At 44.1% G+C, this 23,033-nt stretch overlaps 1 protein-coding gene across 1 annotated transcript in view; it reads right to left on the bottom strand.

Annotated features, from left to right (window-relative positions):
• Nucleotides 1-23,033, bottom strand: part of LOC124554141 (5'-AMP-activated protein kinase subunit gamma-1) — a 619,663-nt gene that overhangs the window by 227,917 nt on the left and 368,713 nt on the right. The window contains exon 5 of the mRNA XM_047128206.1: nt 17,631-17,803. Within this exon, the coding sequence (XP_046984162.1) occupies nt 17,631-17,803 (173 nt within the window). The remainder of the gene's footprint in view (nt 1-17,630; nt 17,804-23,033) is intronic.

The following is a 23,033-nucleotide window of genomic DNA, read 5'->3' as shown; positions in this document are numbered from 1 at the left end:
GGTCTCCTTCTACGATTTTTACTCTCCACGCTGCCCTCCAATGCTAAATCGGTGATCCCTTGATGCCTCAGAACATGTCCTACCAACCGATCCCTTCTTCTTGTCAAGTTGTGCCACTAATTCGTCTTCTCCCCAATTCTATTCAGTAGCTCCCTATTACTTATGTGATCTACCCATCTAATCTTCAGCATTCTTCTGTAGCACCACATTTCGAAAGCTTCTATTCTCTTCTTGTCCAAACTATTTATCGTCAATCTCTCACTTCCATACACGGCTACACTCCATACAGATACTTTTCTAAGACATCCGCATACTTAAATCTGTACTCGACGGTAACAAATTTTTCATCAGAAACGCTTTCCTTGCCATTGCCAGTCTACATTTTATATCCTCCCTACTTCGACCATCATCAGTTATTTTGCTCCCCAAATAGCAAAACTCCTTTACTACTTCAAGTGCCTCATTTCCTAATCTAATTCCCTCAGCATCACCCGACTTAATTAGACTACATTCCATTATCCTCGTTTTGCTTTTGTTGATGTTCATCTTATATCCTCCTTTCAGGACACTGTCCATTCCGTTCAACTGCTCTTCCAAGTCCTTTGCTGTCTCTGACAGAATTACAATGTCATCGGCGAACCTCAAAGTTCTTACTTCTTCTCCATGAATTTTAAAACCTACTCCGAATTTTTCTTTTGTTTCCTTTACTGCTTGCTCAATATACAGATTGAATAACATCGGGGATAGGCTACAACCCTGTCTCACTCCCTTCCCAACCACTGCTTCCCTTTCATGTCCCTCGACTCTTATAACTGCCATCTGGTTTCCGTACAAATTGTAAATAGCCTTTCGCTCCCTGTATTTTACCCCTGCCACCTTCAGAATTTGAAAGAGAGTATTCCAGTCAACATTGTCAAAAGCTTTCTCTAAGTCTACAAATGCTAGAAACGTAGTTTTGCCTTTCCTTAATCTTTCTTCTAAGATAAGTCATAAGGTCAGTATTGCCTCACGGGTTCCACATTTCTACGGAATCCAAACTGATCTTCTGCGAGGTCCGCTTCTACCAGTTTTTCCATTCGTCTGTAAAGAATTCGCGTTAGTATTTTGCAGCCGTGGCTTATTTAACTGATAGTTCGGTAATTTTCACAACTGTCAACACCTGCTTTCTTTGGGATTGGAATTATTATACTCTTCTTGAAGTCTGAGGGTATTTCGCCTCTCTCATACATCTTGCTCACCAGATGGTAGAGTTTTGTCAGGACTGGCTCTCCCAAGGCCATCATCAGTAGTTGTAATGGAATGTTGTCTACTCCCGGGGCCTTGTTTCGACTCAGGTCTTTCAGTGCTCTGTCAAACTCTTCACGCAGTATCGTATCTCCCATTTCGTCTTCGTCTACATCCTCTTCAATTTCCATAATATTGTCCTCACGTACATCGCCCTCGTATAGACCCTCTATATACTCCTTCCACCTTTCTGCCTTCCCTTCTTTGCTTAGAACTGGGTTTCCATCTGAGGTCTTGATGTTCATACAAGTGGTTCTCTTCTCTCCAAAGGTCTCTTTAATTTTCCTGTAGGCAGTATCTATCTTACCCTAGTGAGATAAGCCTCTACATCCTTACATTTGTCCTCTAGCCATCCCTGCTTAGCCATTTTGCACTTCCTGTCGATCTCATTTTTGAGACGTTTGTATTCCCTTTTGCCTGCTTCATTTACTGCGTTTTTATATTTTCTCCTTTCATCAATTAAATTCAATATTTCTTCTGTTACCCAAGGATTTCTACTATTAGGTGGACTGATAAAGTAAGGATTGAGGTGGTTCTGCATAAAATCGGAGATGAAAGAGATATGTGGGAAACACACAGAAGGACAAGGGGCAGGATGAGAGGACATCTGTTAATACATCAGGGAACAACTTCCATGGTACTAGACGGATCTGCAGAGGCCCTATGCAGTAAGTAGGTGAAGCTGTAGCTAAGGCTTCGGTTAGTCCGACATGGATGCGTAGAGCTGGAGACTGATGCACGTCTTCCGGGCGGATTATATCCAGCAGAAGGTTTAGAAAGGACTTTGGTCATACTCATGACGACAGCGCGTCTATGTTGGACGAGAGACACCCGGCAACTACTGAAGTAGAAGGTAGTAAGCAACAAGTTGCGACAAGTATCTATTTCCTCAGTGCAACGCATTTTTACGGCGTTGACAGAAGCACGCTATTTCGCGAGGCAGTGAAAGGTAATTACGTCCCAGAGTCTGCTAGGGCAACACGGTAGTCCCTTTATAAAAAGGCCGTCTCCCCGACCCCAGAGACTAGCCGAGGTCTGAAGCTAACGAGCGTCGCGTCGGATGGTTTTTTAATATGCCTCGCTCCACCCCCGCACGTAATGAAAGCCGGTTAAAGCGTCGCCTGCCTTATATCTGGCCAAGCTAATGGCTATTGGTGCAGGGGGTGGCGGGGGAGGGGAGACGCTGCCAACAGCGGGAGCAGTTAAAAGCCAGATCGATCGGTAGTTCGTCGCAGCCCCGCTAGATGGCAGAGTGTCACACAGGCGCTCCACTGCGGTGCCACCTCGCGGCGAAAAGGCGAACTCCGTGTCCGACGGCAGGCGTGATGTAACAAAATACGATCGCGTGAGCTGCGTGTTTACGTGCACGTCTATTAGCGTAGGAGCCAAGAGACATTACGAGCAGCGTCTTAACGCCGGATTAACGGATAAGGCGAGAGGGATAAACAGTTTACAAGCGGGTACCGCCATGGAACGTTTGAGATAAATGCCACATGATACGCACGAATCGAATCACATCGCACCTTCTACCGCCTACATTCCAGAGGTGGGAGAAAGGCGAAGGTATAGCAGTTAACAACAAGGGGCGTGCCTAGTAGAGCATGTCGCGTAGAGAACGCGATGAAGGTTTTGATATCCGTAGCAAAAGTGATAACGAATCACATACTCTCCTGAACGGATTGAACAGCCTAATAGACCTTAGGTAACAGACACAGCAAACGACGTAGTTTTACTGAAACTAACATGCATGTCACGTGACTCGGGGCACGGAGCAGACCATGTCATTACGTATATGTAGTGCACAATTTGACATTCTTGTTACGGATCAAATGTTGTGCTATTTACAACATGCAAAAGGAATAACTTGCACATAAGCTCAGATTAGCCTTTGTGACGGTACGTCACATAAATGCACATTTGGAGAAAGGGAAAAGAAGTTTTTGCTATGAGACGTGTGAAACATAAATTATCTAAAGACTAAGTACCTCTGCACGATGTATAACAAATAGTAAAGAATATAAGTTATTTTAAAAACACAAATATCGATGTAATAAACAAAACCCAGTTTTTTGGTACAATCTCTGTGTAACATAGGCCAGGAAGATCAGGGACAATGCTTTGATTGAATGGACTCTCATTTTTTGTTTCGTCTAGAAGTAGGCCGCGATTGTAGCGCTGGATGACATTTAATCTAACAAGGGGAGGCGGACAATTGTGAAATTCAGATTCGATTCATACTGCGCATAATAAAAGCTCATGGCCAGATGTGTAATGTGGCAAAGCACCAAGGTGCACTTCTCAGCCGTTGTCGAGAAAATCGACAGTTAAAAGAAACCGTTGCGGTGAAATACTCTCTACGATTAATAATGTTCCACAGCGTCGTGGCACAGCGGTAAGCGCTCGGGTTTGTAATCCGAAGGTTGCCGGATCGAATCTCTCACCATGCAACTTTTTTTTTAGTATTTGTTTTTTGTAATTCAGATATATATATATCACATTTTTTTCCTGGCAATCAGTTGCAACAATTATTATTATTCACGTTTGGGCCCTACTGGACCACGCGAAGTACAATCACGGGGCATTCAGTTATTTTCTTTTAGACTTTCTCTCTGCCCAAATTGTTTTCATTCTCTCGGAATGAGCTCTTTTCCTTTCATCAGACCATGTGGTTCCAGTTTTCTTTGGTTTTTCAGCTTGACCAACTACCCAGTCATGAATTTTTTGCCTAAATAATTTTCTGTCTTGAATTTCATCTTGTTTTATATCTGCCTCTTTCATGTCCTCTTTTATAGCAGCAATCCATTTTATTGTCTCAAATTTAGCTTTACTTCGATTTTCGTAGAATTCCACTACTTGTTTAGTTAGTCTGGTAGCATCCATTCTTTTAATATGCCCATAAAATTTTAATCTGCGTTTTTTCATATCCGAATATATGGTGGTGTATTGTTGAATTTCACTATTTGCTCTTAGCCTGTATGTTCCTTCTTCAGTATATTTTGGACCTAGAATTTTTCTGATTACTTTTCTTTCTCTTTTTTGGATTTCTTGAATGTCCTTTCTTCTGTTTAAAATTAGCGTTTCAGCCCCATAAAGGCACTCTGGTTTTATGACCGTGTTGTAATGTCTCAATTTAGAGTACCTCGAGAGACATTTTTTGTTGTAGATGTCTTTTGTAAGTCTAAAAGCTGTCTCCATCTTTTGACAACGAATTTCATTTCCAATTTTTTCTAGACCAGTCTCTGAGATTGTTTCGCCTAAATATGCAACAATTATGCATATAATAAGTTGTTGAAAGTCGTTTGTCGTGGAAAAACTGGCGACTTCGAACATCACTATGTTTTCCGCAAACAAAGTTGTATTTCACAAATGTTATTAATTGTCTTCATAATGTTAACCACGTATAGTTAACGGAAGACGTAGAAACGATATTCCGAAACGAATAAGTATAACGTAAGTCAAACGTTCGAATTAGAAATGAGACCCCACGAACACAAATTCGCTGTGGCAGGTATGAAATATAAACTCCGTTACTCGCTCGTTACACTTGAAGGGCAGATGTTGAATGGGCCGAAACGAGCCGCCGCATAACAGCGTAGTTGCCTGCTAACTTCGAAAGAAGGTAGATGCGGTCCCAAGCGCAACTTATAACATCGTCGAAAATCAGTGCGGACGGGAGAGTTTTGGTACACCCTGTTAAAAAAAACGGAAAAATGGAGGCGGTACAATTGGAGAGCGAGCCGCCTTCACCAACATGCATAAGTAATTCATTAATAGTTTGTTTATATATATATATATATATATATATATATATATATATATATATGAATTACAGAAAACTAACAATAAAAAAATTGCATGGCGCGAGATTCGATCCGGCGACCTTCGGATTACGAACCCGAGCGCTTACCGCTGCGCCACGACGCTGTAGAAAACTATGAAGCGTAGAGAGTATTTCAGCGCAACGGTTTCTTTTAACTGTCGATTTTCTCGACAACGGTTGAGAAGTGCATCTTGGTGCTTTGCCATATTACACCTCTGGCCATGAGCTTTTATTATGCGCAGTATGAATCGAATCTGAATTTCACAATTGGCGGCCTCCCCTTGTAAGTTTGGTTGTAATTTAGTAAAATATAATTGTTATTAGAAAGTGTGTATTATTTACTTAGTTGTCACATCTCATGATCGCAACCATTAATTGTAATTAACAAAAATTTTACAGAACTTCGTAGTGCAGGGAGCTCACCTCCCCTAGCAGGATTTAGTCGGCCATTAGGCTGACTGTATTATTTAATTAAAATTTCATATCATAATATTAAATGTAAATGCGAGAGACTTCTCAATTTTGATGTTTCATTAATTTCAAAGTTAAAAAATCGTAGTAATAAATTTCATTTACTAAAATCCATGACACTGAATGAGTTCAGTATGTTTCATTATGGCACACGAGATTCTCTCCAGTTTTGTCTTGCAAATAATGAACAAGAAATATCGAAAATCATTACACCCAATAAGCTCCGCAGTTAATCTTTGTAACATTTGGTACATAAATAACCAGTAGCCTCTGAGACCCATATTAATAATTAGAGCTTACGTAATAATACGCGTATTTTCTTTTCTAAAGAGCAGCGGTCTCGCGAACTATTTATTAGCAGGCGGTGCGTCACGCGTTGTGTTTAAAAAAATATTATATCGTACACACTTCGGGGCAGCCGATGTCCGTAGGAAAGTTATTGCGGTATAAGTCTCATGCTAGCCCACAATATTTAAAGACACCCCAACCAAAATCATAAAAATATAATTATAAAAAGAAAAATATATAAATGTCCCGTGATAAGTGGACACACAAACACACATACAGTATACCGCGATACCTTGTTTTGTATCTGGAGAGGTATTCCCGTAAGTTGAAAGTTAGGCTGGATGTTGGTGCTTTGATGTAAAATTTGATGAATGACTAAGATTCTGAGACGACGCATCGTTGATATCTAGCTCACTACACGAGTCTATCAACGTTTTGTAATATATTATGCTTCCTATCTTGATGTTTCGGTATCTGTACTAGACTAAGCGAAAGTCATAAAAGATACGCGCTTATTTTGTGTAAATACGTGACATGCACACAAACGAATTTTCTTCTTACGAAAGCTTACTAAAGCATTCACACTCTTGTGGAATCGTTAGGAAATTGATGTGGCGTTCGAAATGGTTATTTTGTTTGCCAGTGCTCCGGAAGTGGCGAACTACAAGAACTCAAACTACGAAAAAAAGGTATTCACTAATGAACAGTCATTCTGTCGCTTGCTAAAAGAACTGCCAATACGTTTCAACATGACCACATGTAAAAACGATAACCACTGCATTATCATCAGTAATTTCGGAGAAATTAGGTTAACTGCGCTACTACATGTGTAAGAGTAGAACTACAGTTCGTTGAATTGCCTAAATCAATGCTCGATTTCAGCTACAAATGAGAAAACTGTCAGCTCCACTTCACACAGCGCATAATGATATGAACTCTGGTTTCTGCCCCGAGTCACGTGACTTAGTCTTGGTTTCAAGCGTTAACACGGCAGAGATAGGGACACGCACGTCTGTGTGTTATATATATATATATATATATATATATATATATATATATATAGGGTGAGTCACATAACGTTACCGCTGGATATATTTCGTAAACCACATCAAATACTGACGAACCGGTTCCACAGACCGAACGTAAAGAGAGGGGCTAGTGTAATTGTTTAATACAAACCATACAAAAATGCACGGAAGTATGTTTTTTAACACAAACCTACGTTTTTTTAAATGGAACCACGTTAGTTTTGTTAGCACGTCTGAACATATAAACAAATACGTAATCAGTGCCGTTTGTGGCATTGTAAAATGTTAATTACATCCGGAGATATTGTAACCTAAAGTTGACGCTTGAGTACCACTCCTCCGCTGTTCGACCGTGTGTATCGGAGAGCACCGAATTACGTAGGGATCCAAAGGGAACGGTGCTGGACCTTATGTACAGAAGAGACTGGAACAGCACATTACGTCCACATGCTAACACCATTTTATTGGTCTTTTTCACTGACGCACATGTACATTACCATGAGGGGTGATGTACACCTACACACGTGGTTTCCGTTTTCAATTACAGAATTATCTGCCAACGTTGCTCGAAAATGTCCCACTGGAAACGCGTCGACGTATGTGGTATCAGCATGATGGTGCACCTGCACATTCCGCAATTAACACTAGGCTGACCCTTGACAGGATGTTCGACGGGCGTTTCATAGGACGTGGAGGACGCATAAATTGGCCAGCCCGTTCTCCTGATCTTACACCTCTGGACTTCTTTCTGTGGGGTACGTTAAAGGAGAATGTGTACCGTGATGTGCCTAGAACCCCAGAGGATATGAAACAACGTATTGTGGCAGCGTGCGGCGACATTACACCAGATGTACAGCGGCGTGTACGACATTCATTACGCCAGAGATTGCAACTGTGTGCAGCAAATGATGGCCACCACATTGAACATCTATTGGCCTGACATGTCGGCACACACTCTATTCCACTCCGTAATTGAAAACGGAAACCACGTGTGTACGTGTACCTCACACCTCATGGTAATGTACATGTGCGTCAGTGAAAAAGACCAACAAAAAGGTGTTAGCATGTGGACGTAATGTGCTGTTCCAGTCTCTTCTGTACCTAAGCTCCATCACCGTTCCCTTTGGATCTCTACATAATTCGCTCTCCGACACACACGATCGAACAGCGGAGGAGTGGTACTCAAGCGTCAACTTTAGGTTACAATATCTCCGGATGTAATTAACATTTTACAATGCAACAAACGGCACTGATTACGTATTTGTTTATATGTTCAGACGTGCTAACAAAACTAACGTGGTTCCATTTAAAAAAACGTAGGTTTGTGTTAAAAAACATACTTCCGTTCATTTTTGTATGGTTTGTATTAAACAATTACACTAGCCCCTCTTCTCACGTTCGGTCTGTGGAATCGATTCGTCAGTATTTAATGTGGTTTACTAAATATATCCAGCGGTAACGTTAGGTGACTCACCATATATATATATATATATATATATATATATATATATATATATATATAGAAAGAGTGTGTCAGGGCGTTTGCGAGATTTGGTGCTGCAGAAGAATGTTGAGAATTAGATATAGTCTGGCACGATCTGAAATGAGGACGTTCTCTGCAGAACCGACTAAGAAAGGAACAAGTTCAAAACACTGACATGATGAAGGGATAGCAAGATAGGACACACGCTAAGCCGTCAACGAATAAATTGCGCGTAACTAGAGGGACTTTGACAGGGTAGAAACTGAGAAGGAAGAGTCAGATATATCCAGCAAGTAATTGATGACGTAGGTTTCAAGGGCTTCTTTGAGAAGAAAAGTTTGGCGCAACAGATGAAGTAGTTGTAGTCCGCGCTAGCCAATCAGAAGTAAGTTCTAAACAACCTTAGGGCTGATTACAGGTAACAAAAATGGCTCTGAGCACTATGGGACTTAACTGCTGAGGTCATCAGTCCCCTAGAACTTAGAACTACTTAAACCTAACTAACCTAAGGACATCACACACATCCATGCCCGAGGCAGGATTCGAACCTGCGACCGCGGAGTTCCGGACTGAAGCGCCTAGAACCTTACAGTTTACATTGCAGGGCCAAATCAAGAAACAACAGCTGAGTGTCGATTCGAAAACATATTCATCAGCATTTAATTGGAGACCTGAGGCATAAGGTACTTTTTATTCTTGCTTGATTAAAATTATGGAATCTGCTGAACACTTTAAAGTTACTGGTGAGGAGAGAATTTAGTTGTTGGTTTTATTGTCTTCTCTTATCCATACGCAATGTCAATTTACGTCCTAAAAAAACTTACTGATTTGGCTCTTAGTATTTGTGGAACTATTTCTCTAGAAAGCAATTGTTTTCACTCCGCCTCAGACAAAAAAGAGGGATGATTAAAACCTTGGTAGATAGAGTTCACAAAATTTGTGAACCTAAACACTTAAAAGATGATCTAGAACATCTACGGTCGACGTTCAAGAAGAATGGTTATTCGAAAAAGGAGACAGAGTACTTCGCCCTAGGGAGAGAATCAGGACAGATTAGGGACGACGGCAGCCCAGAGGGAATGTTTTCCTTCCGTTCATCACTAGGATTACACATCGCACTGGGAAAGAGTTGAGCAGGTAAGGTGTGGAAACTACTTTCAGACCCTGCAGGGAGATAGAAGAATGTTCAAGATGGGCAAGAGATATACGACATCGGGTGTATGTGGAACACCTTGTAGTTGTGTACTGGTTCATATTGTTACCAAAAAAGTAGCATTAACACCAGTCTGCTTGAACCCAATAGGAACTGCCGCCTGGGACATACGGATAAATCGACCGTAGCGGAACATCTTCATCTTCACAGAGAGGGTGATCATGAAATGAAAATCGGTGAGAACAGCGTCCTATCGAATACATTCCATTCTCGTACCAGTATGTATGGAGAGGCTATTGATATTTTACACCAACAAATAAAAATAAAATAATAATATAGTAATAATAATAAATTGTAATAATAATAATAATAGTTTGGATAAGTAATGAGAGATTAAAGTTTGTTTCGCCTTTAATATTGGAATTGAATTTCTTAACGTTTCATAAAATCTTACGTAGCATTGTTCATTGAGGTCACACAATAGAGTAAATGCAATTTGCGCCGTGAATTTATTGAGCTTCGTACGTCCGAAGATGTACGGAATGTAGCCAGGGCTCATTATATACATTTTTCTTTGTAGACAAAGTCTGATATTTGACCTCAGCTTCAATCATGACAATGGAGTGACTAAAACTACTAAAACAGGGAAAAGCATACGATTAAATAAAACGTGTATTCATTTCAACATATACAATACGATATGAATGACACTCACGTAAAATTCTAGGTAAGTAATTGCAGATAATTCACAAAGGAGAGCGACTTACTAATTCTGCGCCTCTTTTCTGCAAATAAGTATCAATATGGCTAACTGTGGAGCCACACAAAATATTACGTCGTTCTAGGCCAACGAATGGCATAAGAGTGCCTGATGCATTCTGGTTGTGACAAGAGAGCGGTGTTAATTCCTTTGTTTTGCTTTCTCTCTTCTTAAAAAATCGATACATGTAATCTACGTTCAGTAAATTAAATATCGTCTGTGCACGAGTGCAAATGGTTCCTTAAAACACCGTAATAATTTTAACAGAAATGAGGAAGGTGTTAACCCTAGGACGCCCAAGCCTTTTTTTCTAACTTGGATATGCAGAAGGGTGGGGGGGGGGGGGGGGTGTTCGGCAAGCCCACAGGTATTAAATAAGTTTACTGACGAGAAATTACAACTTTCAAAATGGTTTATGTACTTTAACTAAGGCATCGGTTTATAAATGTTGTTAACTGTTATAAATATTGGATTGAGTGAATAAAAAATTGGCATATTACAATACAAAATACAGGTGTGTTCATATACAATAGACTACTCTGAGTCCTCAACTTCAAGGCAAGAGACACACTTCACAATTTTTTCTGAACTTGTGTTACACACATGTTTATGACGCTGTCCACAATACTGTTTTGGTTCACTTAGATTGTTGTACTTCTGCTTCTTTGTTTTAGCTTTTCTTACACGAACATGGCACCGACCTTTCCCTGCAGGAGGCTGATGTGCTTCTGTTGTCACTTCTTTGATTTTCTTTTGTAGAATAGTCTCCATTGATTGAACAATTTGGTTAGATAACCCTCTTGCGTTGGCACTTGTTTCTTCTACCTGCAATTTCACTACTTCCATCCCAACTTGCAGAAGATAAAGTTTCCATTTGTTGTGTTTATTTTCATTCCATTTTGGATGTTGCTGGATGAATATGGTGGTTGCATTGATAGCACAAATGTCGATGAGAGAGTAAAATACAGATAGAGGCCATCTCTTTGTTCCCCTCTTGCAGGTGTACATACGCGCCATTTGATCAATGGTATCAATTCCACGTTTAGTGGAATTATAATATGCATTTATCTCGGTTTTATTCTTCTCTCCTCCGACAGTACCTTTACCTTGGTGCATTGTTGACAACATCAGTAAGTTTTTACTTGGTTTCGTTTCTGCTGTGTAGGACACCAAAGTTACCGGAAGCCTGCGTGTTGGGAACTGCACTAACTCACTCCAAGTTTACAGCTGACTGACATCAACAATCACGTCCTCTGAATGTGAATCGATTGTTGCGAATATCAAGAATACCAACCAACAAGAAACTAACTTGCATTGCTGTGGAGATGAGAAATACGAAATCCTACTAAGGAAAGTTTCTACAGCATGGAAGCCTAAGGGGGGGTTTGTTGGACCCAGAATAAGTTTATTTTTTCTTTCAAAGCAGAAATTTTCTACAAAATATATTGACACTAACGTTTCATAAAATAGACAACAAACAATAACTCAAAGGGAATATGTAGTAGTATGGAAGTTACTTGGGCAAAAGCAGGGGACATTAAAAAAATGTGGGTTCAACGAACCACCCCCCCCCCCCCCCTAGGCGTCCTAGGGTTAAGTTAGTTATGATTTGGATGTCAACATTGCAAGATAAGAACGACGATCTATTACTTTCAATCGATAGTGTTGGCAATAGCAGCGGTAATCTCAAAGCCAGCGTTGCGTGAACTGCCCTCTACACCCCCCATTTATTCGTTGTTCCCTCGAGTTCCGGCTGCAGTTCGCCATTTTACCTCTGAAGATGTCTCCCGCAGGCGGTGAGGAAACGCTGGGAGAAAGTTTCATACGTCGAGCACGGCCTAACAGCCCGTTAGTTTTAAATGCTGACAGTACCAGCCGTCAAAGCTTACGTCGAATGATCGGTTGTTTTCACTGTTTCATAGCGGTCAGGTTGTTAGGCATAGGGTTTTCTTCTCGAAGTCTGTCGTTTGATCGACACGGCGTATTCAGCGCAGGTATCAACAGACAGGTCAACTGTAAGCTTGACAATAGTGCATTAATGAGTATTTTGCGCAACTGTATACGGATGCACTTCGCCGACGCTCAGTTCAACTTCTTAAGGTATCGATCCCTAGCTTAATGTACATCGACTTAATTGTACATTAAGCTATGGATCGATACCTTAAGAAGTTGAAATGATTATCTTTGCCTTGTCATGTTTATCTGTTCATCATCATCTTTGGGGATTAGTAATGTACTTGAAAATGGGCTTATAACCCGAAACCTACGTTGTGCAGTAACATTAATAACGAGATTGTGAAACAAGGCAAAAAACAGTGTTTGTTTAGTTAATTTACACTGTTTCACCAAGAACCCACAGTTGACTCAATTAAAATGACTATGGTTTTCTATTCTGCTCCTTTCTGTATCTACTTTCATTTGACTGCGCTAGTGTCAGGATAAAATGATTTTTGTTTTGTTTTTAAAATTCAGTCTTAATCACATTTTAAAAACGAAAAATCTTAAAAAAATTTATTCACTGTTCCAAAAATGTTTACTAGAATTGTATAAAATGAAAACACAAACATAAAAAAACTAAAAGAATTGATGGTCAAGCCGCTGGAATCACATTCCGATATTATTCTATTCCCAGAGCATCTGTGAATTCTTGGACTTGTGGAATCGGAATCGGCACGTGACTCATCCCTTGCTGAAATCATTATGGATCAACTTTTTTACTCTAAATTTTGCAGTAGTAGAGCCTAAGTGAAAGTACTACCTACAGGATACCTACTTCATATAAAATATACTTTATTTGAAGGATTACTTTTGAACTTTATTTTTGTTTTCTTTTTTTTATTATGTACTTTCCAAGAACTGACCTCATTAGAAATGTATAGTTATGTTTACACTCCAGTTTATTTCCCTTAAAAACTCTCTCCTAATTGTCAAGCAGCTTTTTCAACTTGGTTACCCAACCACAACAGAATTAGTGCGACAAAACACTTTTTGCAATACAAAACATGAGTTAAAATTTTTTTTATAAGCGCCAGTTACCAATTAATCTTTAAAATGCATAAATGCACGGGCATTTATGAATTTTTGGGCACGTGCCTCGGCATTTAGCCTGGGGATTTGCCCCAACTATGCGCACGCATTTTAAATCACAACCGTTACATCCAGATGTTCCAAGACGATATTGCAGTCAACATCGTCAAAATCTTTCTCTAACTCTACAAACGCTGTAAAATCTATCTTCTACGAATCTATGCAAAATCGTAGGGTGAGTATTGCATCACTTGTTTCTGTATTTCCTTGTACCAATGCACCCCAATCTTCTGTAAATACACTCATGCTAATAAGTAAAGGATAATTACAGAATGGGGTGCCACACAACGTGGGACTACAACAAAACTGGCGCTAATAGCATAGGCAGATAGGGAACATACACGACGCAGTTCTGTAAGTCCACGGTATTGGTGGTAAGTTGAGATAACTGTCCCGAAGCACACGTGCTACAAAACGCCACTGTTTCCTGCTCATCCATCCCGACATCAGTATGGGGTATGATCAATAGGCACAAGTACACAGGCCGCACAACGGGTTGTCGTACTCTGGATCAGGTGGTCGAGCAGCTGCTGGGGTACAGCCTCCCATTCTTGCACCAGTGCCTGTCGGAGCTCCTGAAGTGTTGTAGGGGTTTGAAGACGTGCAGCGATACGTCGACGGAGAGCATCCCAGACGTGCTCGATGGGGTTTAGGTCTGGAGAACAGGCAGGCCGCTCCATTCGCCTGATACCTTCTGTTTCAAGGTACTCCTCCACGATGGCAGCTGGTGGGCCCTTGCGTTATCATTCGTCAGGAGGAAGGTGGGGCCCACTGCACCCCCGAAAAGGCGGACATACTGGTGCAAAATGACATCCCGATACACCTGACCTGTTACAGTTCCTCCGTCGAAGACAGGCAGGGGTGTAGGTGCACCAATCATAATCCCACCCCACACCATCAAACCACAGCCTCCATACAGGTGCCTTTCAAGGACATTAAGGGGTTGGTATCTCGTTTTTCGTTCACGCCAGATGAAAACCCGGCGAGAATCACTGTTCAGACTATACCTGGACTAGTCTGTGAACATAACGTGGCACCACTGTTCCAATGACCATGTACTGCGTTCTTGACACCAGGCTTTACGGGCTCTCCTGTGACCTGGGGTCAGTGGAATGCACCTTGCAGGTCTCCGGGCGAATAAAGCGTATCTGTTCAGTCGTCTGTAGACTGTGTGTCTGGAGACAACTGTTCCAGTGGCTGCGCTAAGGTACCGAGCGAGGCTACCTGCAGTACTCCGTGGCCGTCTGCGGGCACTGACGGTGAGATATCGGTCTTCCTGTGGTGTTGTACTCTGTGGACGTCCCAGACTGTAGCGCCTGGACACGTTTCCTGTCTGCTGGAATCGTTGCTGTAATCTTGAGATCACACTTTGTGCTATGACCTGCTGTGTTTGACCAGCCTCCAGTCGCCCTAGTATTCTACCCCACATAACGTCATCAGTACGTGTTTTTTTGAGCCATTTTCAACACACAATCACTATCAGCACTTCTGAAAACGTCTGCACACTTACTCGCTGCACCATACTCTGACATGCACCAACACACCTCTGCGTATGTGGACTGCTGCCAGCGCCACCGTGCGACGACCGCAGGTCATACCCCGAGGTGATTTAAGCCCACGAACCGCTCACCAGAGTGTTGTTTCACCATGTATCAAAATCATCCTTAACTTATGAGCATGATTGTAATTCGTTTCACTGTTTTGCACACGTCACTATTACACTGACAATTCGGTAAGTCTTTCGAATTTGGTACACAAATTTATACTGTGTCACTATTTTTGGGCGAGGCCGAGGACACTTTTGTAAAATTTATGATTTTGCAGGGTAATCTGGAGTAGTATACTCCCGTCTGGCATTGACTAGCCTAGCGTAAATTAACCTATTCCAGTCTAAGACTCGGTATGCAAAGCTGTAGTACAGATGGCACTTAATTTTATACTTTCTATCAATTTTGTTTCTAACATTTCCAGAATAAACGAGAAAAACGAGTCTCTCTCTCTCTCTCTCTCTCTATATATATATATATATATATATGTTTTTAGTAAGTGGACCTTTGCTACTTAAAAAATTGTAGTGGTCAATTGATCGTATTACAGTTGCAGGACTCCTGTACGCGATGTCTCGTACATTTAAAAAACTTACACTAGTCTAGTCCAGTCTAGCTTCTCCTAGACTAGTCTAGTGCAGCGGAGTGTAGACTAGCCTGGTCCAGGGTTGACTAGGATGGACCTGCCTAGCCGAAGATACACTAGGCTGGACGAGTCTAATCCAGCCTAGTGCAATCTCTAGCGCACTTCAATAGTTTAGTACAGTCTGTGTCAGACTTAGTTTGCCTAGCAGTTAATATCGCAATAATCATTTCGTTACAAATGATGCCCGGTTTCTGTCTTCCTTCGGTGCTTCCACTCATATAATTACTCATTATGATATTACAATTTTAGGCATTGTGTCCACCGCTGTTTGTTCCTCACCCTATATATCATGACTGTAATGACTGACTTTCTGGACGCTTCTATGACAACTTATCAACACACTACCGCAAATAGAGTCCACGGGGCCTTAATGCTACATCTCTGCTGCGGCGTAACGTCGACCACACGCCGTGGTCATAGCAACACACTGTGTCCTGCTGGTACATCTTTGGCTACCAGCAGTCATCTTGGTACGACGACGTCCGTACGACAAACAAGTGTACCTGGAAGTACCACGAACTGACTGCGATACAGCCTAATACATCGACTCTTTTAGTTTGGAATCTTTTTAGCTTACACAATTGTCATCAATGACCTCACACGTTGTTTGTAAGGTATTTTTGTTCATTGTTATAAAAATACTTTCATACTTTCTCTCACAAATTTATTCGTTCATCTGAACGCATCGCGTGTATGTAATTGTCCATTGGCTGAGACAGATGTCGTGTAGCATACGCGTGCGTTTTCCACCGAGTTTAACCCACGCCGAACTGTGCGGCATCATCGGCATCATCATCATCGGCATCATCATCATCATCATCATCATCATCATCATCATCATCATCATCATCATCGGCATCATCATCATCGGCATCATCATCATCGGCATCATCATCATCATCATCATCATCATCATCATCATCATTGGCATCATCATCATCATCATTGGCATCAAATGACCTTAATTTCATGCAGCTGTTCCATATACCGTCGGTCGCAGTTGTACAGGTATATGCTAAGGTATTTCCACTCTTTTTGATTTTTCCTTTTTTCTTGCACCCTATGTTAGTTTGTCACTTCCCTATGTATTGTGTCTTTTCAGTGCGTTGGATACGAAAATGGGCAGAGTAAAAGACTAAATCAGTCACCTTTTTAAATAAATGATGAATGCAGTCTTTGTTGCTTCATTGATTGATAGTCCAGTCCAGTCCAGTCCAGTCCAGTCTACAACGCACTTGGCTCGACTAGTCCAGTCCGGTCCGGTCCGGTCCAGTCTACAGCACAATTGGTTGAAGTAGTCTAGTCCAGTCTACAGCACAGTTGGCTGGAGTAGTCTAGTCCAGTCCAGTCTACAGCACAGTTGGCTGGAGTAGTCCAGTCCAGTCTACAGCACAGTTGGCTGGAGTAGTCCAGTCCAGTGCATGATGCACTCGGCTCGAATAGTCTAGTCCGGTCCAGTGCACGACGCACTCGGCTCGAATAGTCTAGTCCGGTCCACTGCACGACGCACTCGGCTCGAATAGTCTAGTCCCGTCCAGTGCACGACGCACTCGGCTTGAATAGTCTAGTCCCGTCCAGTGCACGACGCACTCGGCTCGAATAGCCCAGCCCAGCCCAGCCCAGTCTACAATACACTCGGCTCGAATAGCCCAGCCCAGTCCAGTCTACAACGCATTTGGCTCGAATAGCCCAATCCAGTCCACAACGCACTCTGCTCGAATGGCCCAGTCCAGTCTACGATGCACTCGGTTGAAATAGCCCAGCCCACTCCACTCTATGACGCACTCGGCTCGAATAGCCCAGTCCAGCCCAGCCCAGTCTACAATACACTCGGCTCGAATAGCCCAGTCCAGTCTACAACGCACTTGGCTCGAATAGCCCAGTCCAGTCTACAACGCACTCGGCTCGAATTGCCCAGTCCAGTCTACAACGCACTCGGCTTGACTACTCCAGTCGAGTCCAGTTTAGAGTACATTTGTGTGGACTAGTATAGTCCAGTTCTAGGGTACTTTGCGTGGGTCCAGTGTAGGGTGTATTACAGTAAACCAGGGAAAAGTACTCACACCCCTGGAGTCCCTGAAGAGTATGGCCGCGTGGTGAGGGTCGAGATGCGCGTCGGCCGCGCGGTGCGGCTGCTGGGAGCTGGGCGGACGCTCCGACGACGAGGACGTAGACGGGCCCAGCGACAATCGGCGCCGCTCCACCGGGTCCAGCGAGCTGCGCCGCAACAGCGCACCTGGCGGAAAGAACAAGAATGACAGGTCAGTACGGCAGTGGAGCACGGCCGGGTCTGCAGAGGTGCGAGCCACGCTTCGGGAGGGGTAGAGTTGAGGGGAGCATTTCGTCTGTACCTTCCTTGAGGATCTGGTCGTAGATGCTGTACGTCTTAGCGATGTCCTCGCCGGGCAGGCAGTTGTCCAGCACCACTATCCGCTTCTGGCCGTCGTCGAGGGAGCGCGAGCGCGCGCGGAAGTTGGTGGGCACCTGTAGGAAGGCCCCGCCAGAGTCGCGACGGGGCCTGGCGTGGGGGGCGGCGGGGGAGGGGGAGGGGGAACGGCGCGGGGGCGGCGGCTCGACGCGCAGCTCGGGCGCCCTGGCCGGGGACGAGTTGCGCCGGCAGGAGGCGGGGTGCGGGGGCGTCAGCAGCGAGCACAGGTCTCCGCCCGGATGGAGCCTCCGGGACCTGGAGGGGGAGGGGCAGGGGGAGGGGGAGCGCGACCAGCGGTCCGGGGGCGGCGGCTCGACGCGCAGCTCGGGGGCGGGGGCGGGCGACGAGTTGCGGCGGCCGGCGCCCTGCTCGGGGAACCCCCGCCGCCAGGGGAGCGGCGAGCGCGCGGGCGACGAGTGGCGCCGCTCGGCGGACGGGTCGCGGCTGCGGCTGCGGCTCCGGGGGCGCACCACGCGCCGCCCCAGCTGCCGCAGCAGCGCGCCCAGGTGGTGGTGCGACGGCCGGCCGCAGTCGGACCCCTCGCGGGACAGACCGCTCGACGCAGACGTCGACGGCGTGGCGGAGCTCATGGCCGAGGCCGTCTAGCGTGCACGGGGGTCTGGGTCTCCAGTCACCACCTCTACAGCACCCAGTCCACTGGCAGCGATGGGGAACTACCTTCCCACAGGGGAATCCCCCTCAGACCACTGTCTCCCAAAACACACTCCCTATCCACTTACAGAGACAGGGGAACTACCTTCCCACAGGGGAATTCCCTTCAGATCACTATGTCCCAAAACACACAGAGATGGGGGAACTACCTTTCCACAGGGGAATCCCCCCTCAGAGCACTGCCACCTAAATCTCGAGAATCAGTGCGGAGTCACAGCCTGCTCTAAGGCAAGGGATGGAGCTCAGTCTTGACGCCCATCGCAGCACATCGAGACCTCCAGAGCCCGAACTGTCGAGTGCCAACTTGTTTCCCAACCTGCACAGCACACCACCTGTCCTACAGCACAGTTGGGGGAACTACCTCTCCACTGGGGACACACACTTTGATACACTGTAACGCTACTCTCTGCAGTCAATCTACGACATATCGATAGTGAGTCTTCGCATATGATGGCGAACACTTTAAGATTGGCAACATCCACTATGAAGGGGCAGAGGCTCACCACGAAACAACACAGCAAACTCTTATGCCCAAAACTGTGTGTCTCTCCCTCTGCACCACCACAGCTGAGGAACTACTTTTCCACAGAGAGGATTCCTCTCAGATCACCTTGTATCAACACGATCACAACTGGATTACACACAAGACATCCCACGCACACATCGACACTTCCCATGTTGCCAATACCACCACAGAAACGCCAACAGCCTATCGCTAAACAATGCCGGGACTTCTGTTCAACATTTCAAAGACCAATCTCTATCGCGAACAGATCGCCAGTCAACAATTGCAGTGCAGGATTCGCAAGTAATCATTATATCCAAAGACAGTACTGACCAGTCTTGACTGACCAGACTGGCACATACAGGGCAATGATCTCAGATGGCAAACTAGTACAGGCGATCTATTCTCCAGTCCAAAATGGAATGTAGCCCAATCAGTGCTGTTCCTGCTAGTTATATTAATACTGCAACCAAAGGATCGACAAGTCCCTCGCAAAGTCTCGGAATTTACACGCCCATATCTTGGGGCTTGAATAAATGCCTCACGTTTACAACACTATCCACAAATGCAGGGGGGACACTGTTTAGATGATTGTCTCGCACAAAGGATAGGCAGTCAACACGTGTAAATGATGAAGGTTGGAAAGACCACATATGAAACACACAGTGACACCACTGAATTTAAGCTTTGAGAAGATTTAAAATGCTTTAGAGTCCACTTACTGTAGACCACCAGGATGGTGGAAGTACGCTGTTAACTGGGTATTTTGCTCAGAACAACACAGCCCAACACAGTACAGACAGATATGAACTTGAGCCAATGAATTCATAGACGTATGTTGGACATCACAACCAGATCGGTCACCAGTACGTCTCATATCCATTGTCGTCCCAAATGCAAACTAACAACTCCTTGCTCTACTTACATGCAGTACACATTCTGGCAATTATCGCACAACCACCTCCACTGAGGGACAGTCCTGACTGCAACCCGAAGCTGCAGCGTCCTCTGAAGAGAACTGTCACCGGCCACCATCACGATCATAACAATAATACGTTGCTCGTCCAGAAGAAAATACCGCAACAGCCACCAAGGCGGAGATGGTTCGCAACCACTGCAACGTGTATCGACTAGTAATCTAAATTGATTCACTTCTGAAGCCCCAACAGTGGCTGTCACTCCAGTTACTCCTGTCCAGATTCACTTCATCTCAACCAGCACGAGCGAAGGCCGTCCCAACATTATTCACAGTGGAGATCCAATACATTCCTATAGTCTTTGTGGGGCACCAGGGAAACAGACCACTTGATTAGATGAATCACCCAACATGGGCCAAAACGCACCGTCCACCTGTCGATGTAGAACAGTTGTCAACCAGCGGAAGTCAACCAGCAGGTTGAGAATTCATTCTGTACCTTCCCTTTGCCCTGCAATCCAGTAATTCACTTCACACCTTGACTGGATCAAGATCTGGTGTGGATGGACGTGGGGTGGGGCACTGCATGCTCATTCCCACAGTACCAGACGACAAAACTTCCAAATCCAATCCAATGGCGTGTGATGGAGAGCCACTGCAGGCTATGTCGCCCAGTGGAAGTCTGCTAGACCCGCGACCAACGCGCGCAGCTGTTGTTCACCTCGGCTGCTGCTCCTTCCTCGTCAACAGGCAGTTCAAACGGAGTAACTGTTGGTCCCGTGACGCGAACCTGCGACCTCCTGCGTAGCAAGACACAGCAAATGAGCCACAGCTAGGTAAAAAATTACACAAGGCACTCCGCGCGATCAGTGGGTTTCCAAACATGGCCGACACACCTCACCAACACCAAGACGAAATTCATCGTTACTGTGTTCAAACAAGTACGACCTTCGGTTCAGCAACATAAGAAATGCACAATACGCCTAAAAACAGACAACATTACCGAGAATCGTTCTATCCCACTAACCATCTTTCAGGACATTCGTTAATACAATTGTTGGCAAATCTCTGTGCCAAGTTTCAACACTATTAACTTGTTTCCAAAAAGCTTGTTCACTTAAATATCAGTAGCGGCTATATACACGCACTTGAAATATTTCTCCGCACATTCTGTTATGCTAAAGTCAGGGTATTCCTTCACTTACAGTAATCACAGCTGACCATGTATTAGCCTCGTAATAATTAGGGCAGTCATCTAGGGAAGCCGATACGGTAATTCTGCATCTACATTTATACTCCGCAGACCACCCAACGGTGTGTGGCGGAGGGCACTTTACGTCTCACTGTCATTACCTCCCTTTCCTGTTCCAGTCGCGTATGCTTCGCGGGAAGAACGACTGTCTGAAAGCCTCCGTGCGCGCTCGAATCTCTCTAATTTTACATTCGTGATCTCCTCGGGAGGTATAAGTAGGGGGAAGCAATATATTCGATACCTCATCCAGAAAAGCACCCTCTCGAAACCTGGACAGCAAAGCTACAAATCGTTCCGTACGCATACTCCCAGATATTTTACAGAAGTAACTGCTACCAGTGTTTGTTCCGCTATCATATAATCATACAATACAGGATCCTTCTTTCTATGTATTCGCAATACATTACATTTGTCTATGTTAAGGGTCAGTTGCCACTCCCTGCACCAAGTGCCTATCCGCTGCAGATCTTCCTGCACTTCGCTACAGTTTTCTAATGCTGCAACTTCTCTGTATACTACAGCATCACCCGCGAAAAGCCGCATGGAACTTCGGACACTATCATTTATAAGTATGGCGGAAATCAATGGTCCCATAACACTCCCCTGTGCCGCGCCAGAGGTTACTTTAACGTCTGTAGACGTCTCTCCATTGAGAACAACATGCTGTGTTCTGTTTGCTAAAAACTCTTCAATCCAGCCACACAGCTTGTCTGATATTCCGTAGGCTCTTACTTTGTTTATCAGGCGACATTGCGGAACTGTATCGAACGCCTTCCGGAAGTCAAGAAAAATAGCATCTACCTGGGAGGCTGTATCTAATATTTTCTGCGTCTCATGAACAAATAAAGCGAGTTGGGTCTCACACGATCGCTGTTTCCGGAATCCGTGTTGATTCCTACAGAGTAGATTCTGGGTTTCCAGAAACGACATGATGCGCGAGCAAAAACCATGTTCTAAAATTCTACAACAGATCGACGTCAGAGATATAGGTCTATAGTTTTGCGCATCTGCTCGACGACCCTTCTTGAAGACTGGGACTACCTGTGCTCTTATCCAATCATTTGGAACCTTCCGTTCCTCTAGAGACTTGGGGTACACGGTTGTTAGAAGGGGGGCAAGTTCTTTCGCGTACTCTGTGTAGAATCGAATTCAGCGCGTTCGGTCAGAAGGTTAGCTGCCCTTTGTAAAATAAATAAATAAATAAAACAACAAAGAAACACCACCACTTACAAGGGGAGGCCGCCAATTGTGAAATTCAGATTCGATTCATACTGCGCATAATAAAAGCTCATGGCCAGAGGTGTAATGTGGCAAAGCACCAAGATGCACTTCTCAGCCGCTGTCGAGAAAATCGACAGTTAAAAGAAACCGTTGCGGCGAAATACTCTCTACGATTAGTAATTTTCCACAGCGTCGTGGCGCAGCGGTAAGCGCTCGGGTTCGTAATCCGAAGGTCGTCGGATCGAATCTCGCACCTTACAATTTTTTTTTATTATTAGTTTTTTGTAATTCAAATATATATATATATATATATATATATATATATATATATATATATATATATATATATAATTACAAAAAACAAATACTAAAAAAAAGTTGCATGGTGAGAGATTCGATCCGGCGATCTGCGGAATACAAACCCGAGCGCTTACCGCTGCGCCACGACGCTGTGGAAAGTGAATCAGTGGAT

This window comes from Schistocerca americana, chromosome 11 (genome assembly GCF_021461395.2).
Source record: "Schistocerca americana isolate TAMUIC-IGC-003095 chromosome 11, iqSchAmer2.1, whole genome shotgun sequence".
NCBI classification, from domain to species: domain Eukaryota; kingdom Metazoa; phylum Arthropoda; class Insecta; order Orthoptera; family Acrididae; genus Schistocerca; species Schistocerca americana.
The sequence above is the reverse complement of the archived record's forward strand: the minus strand, read 5'-3'. Positions and strand labels throughout refer to the sequence as shown.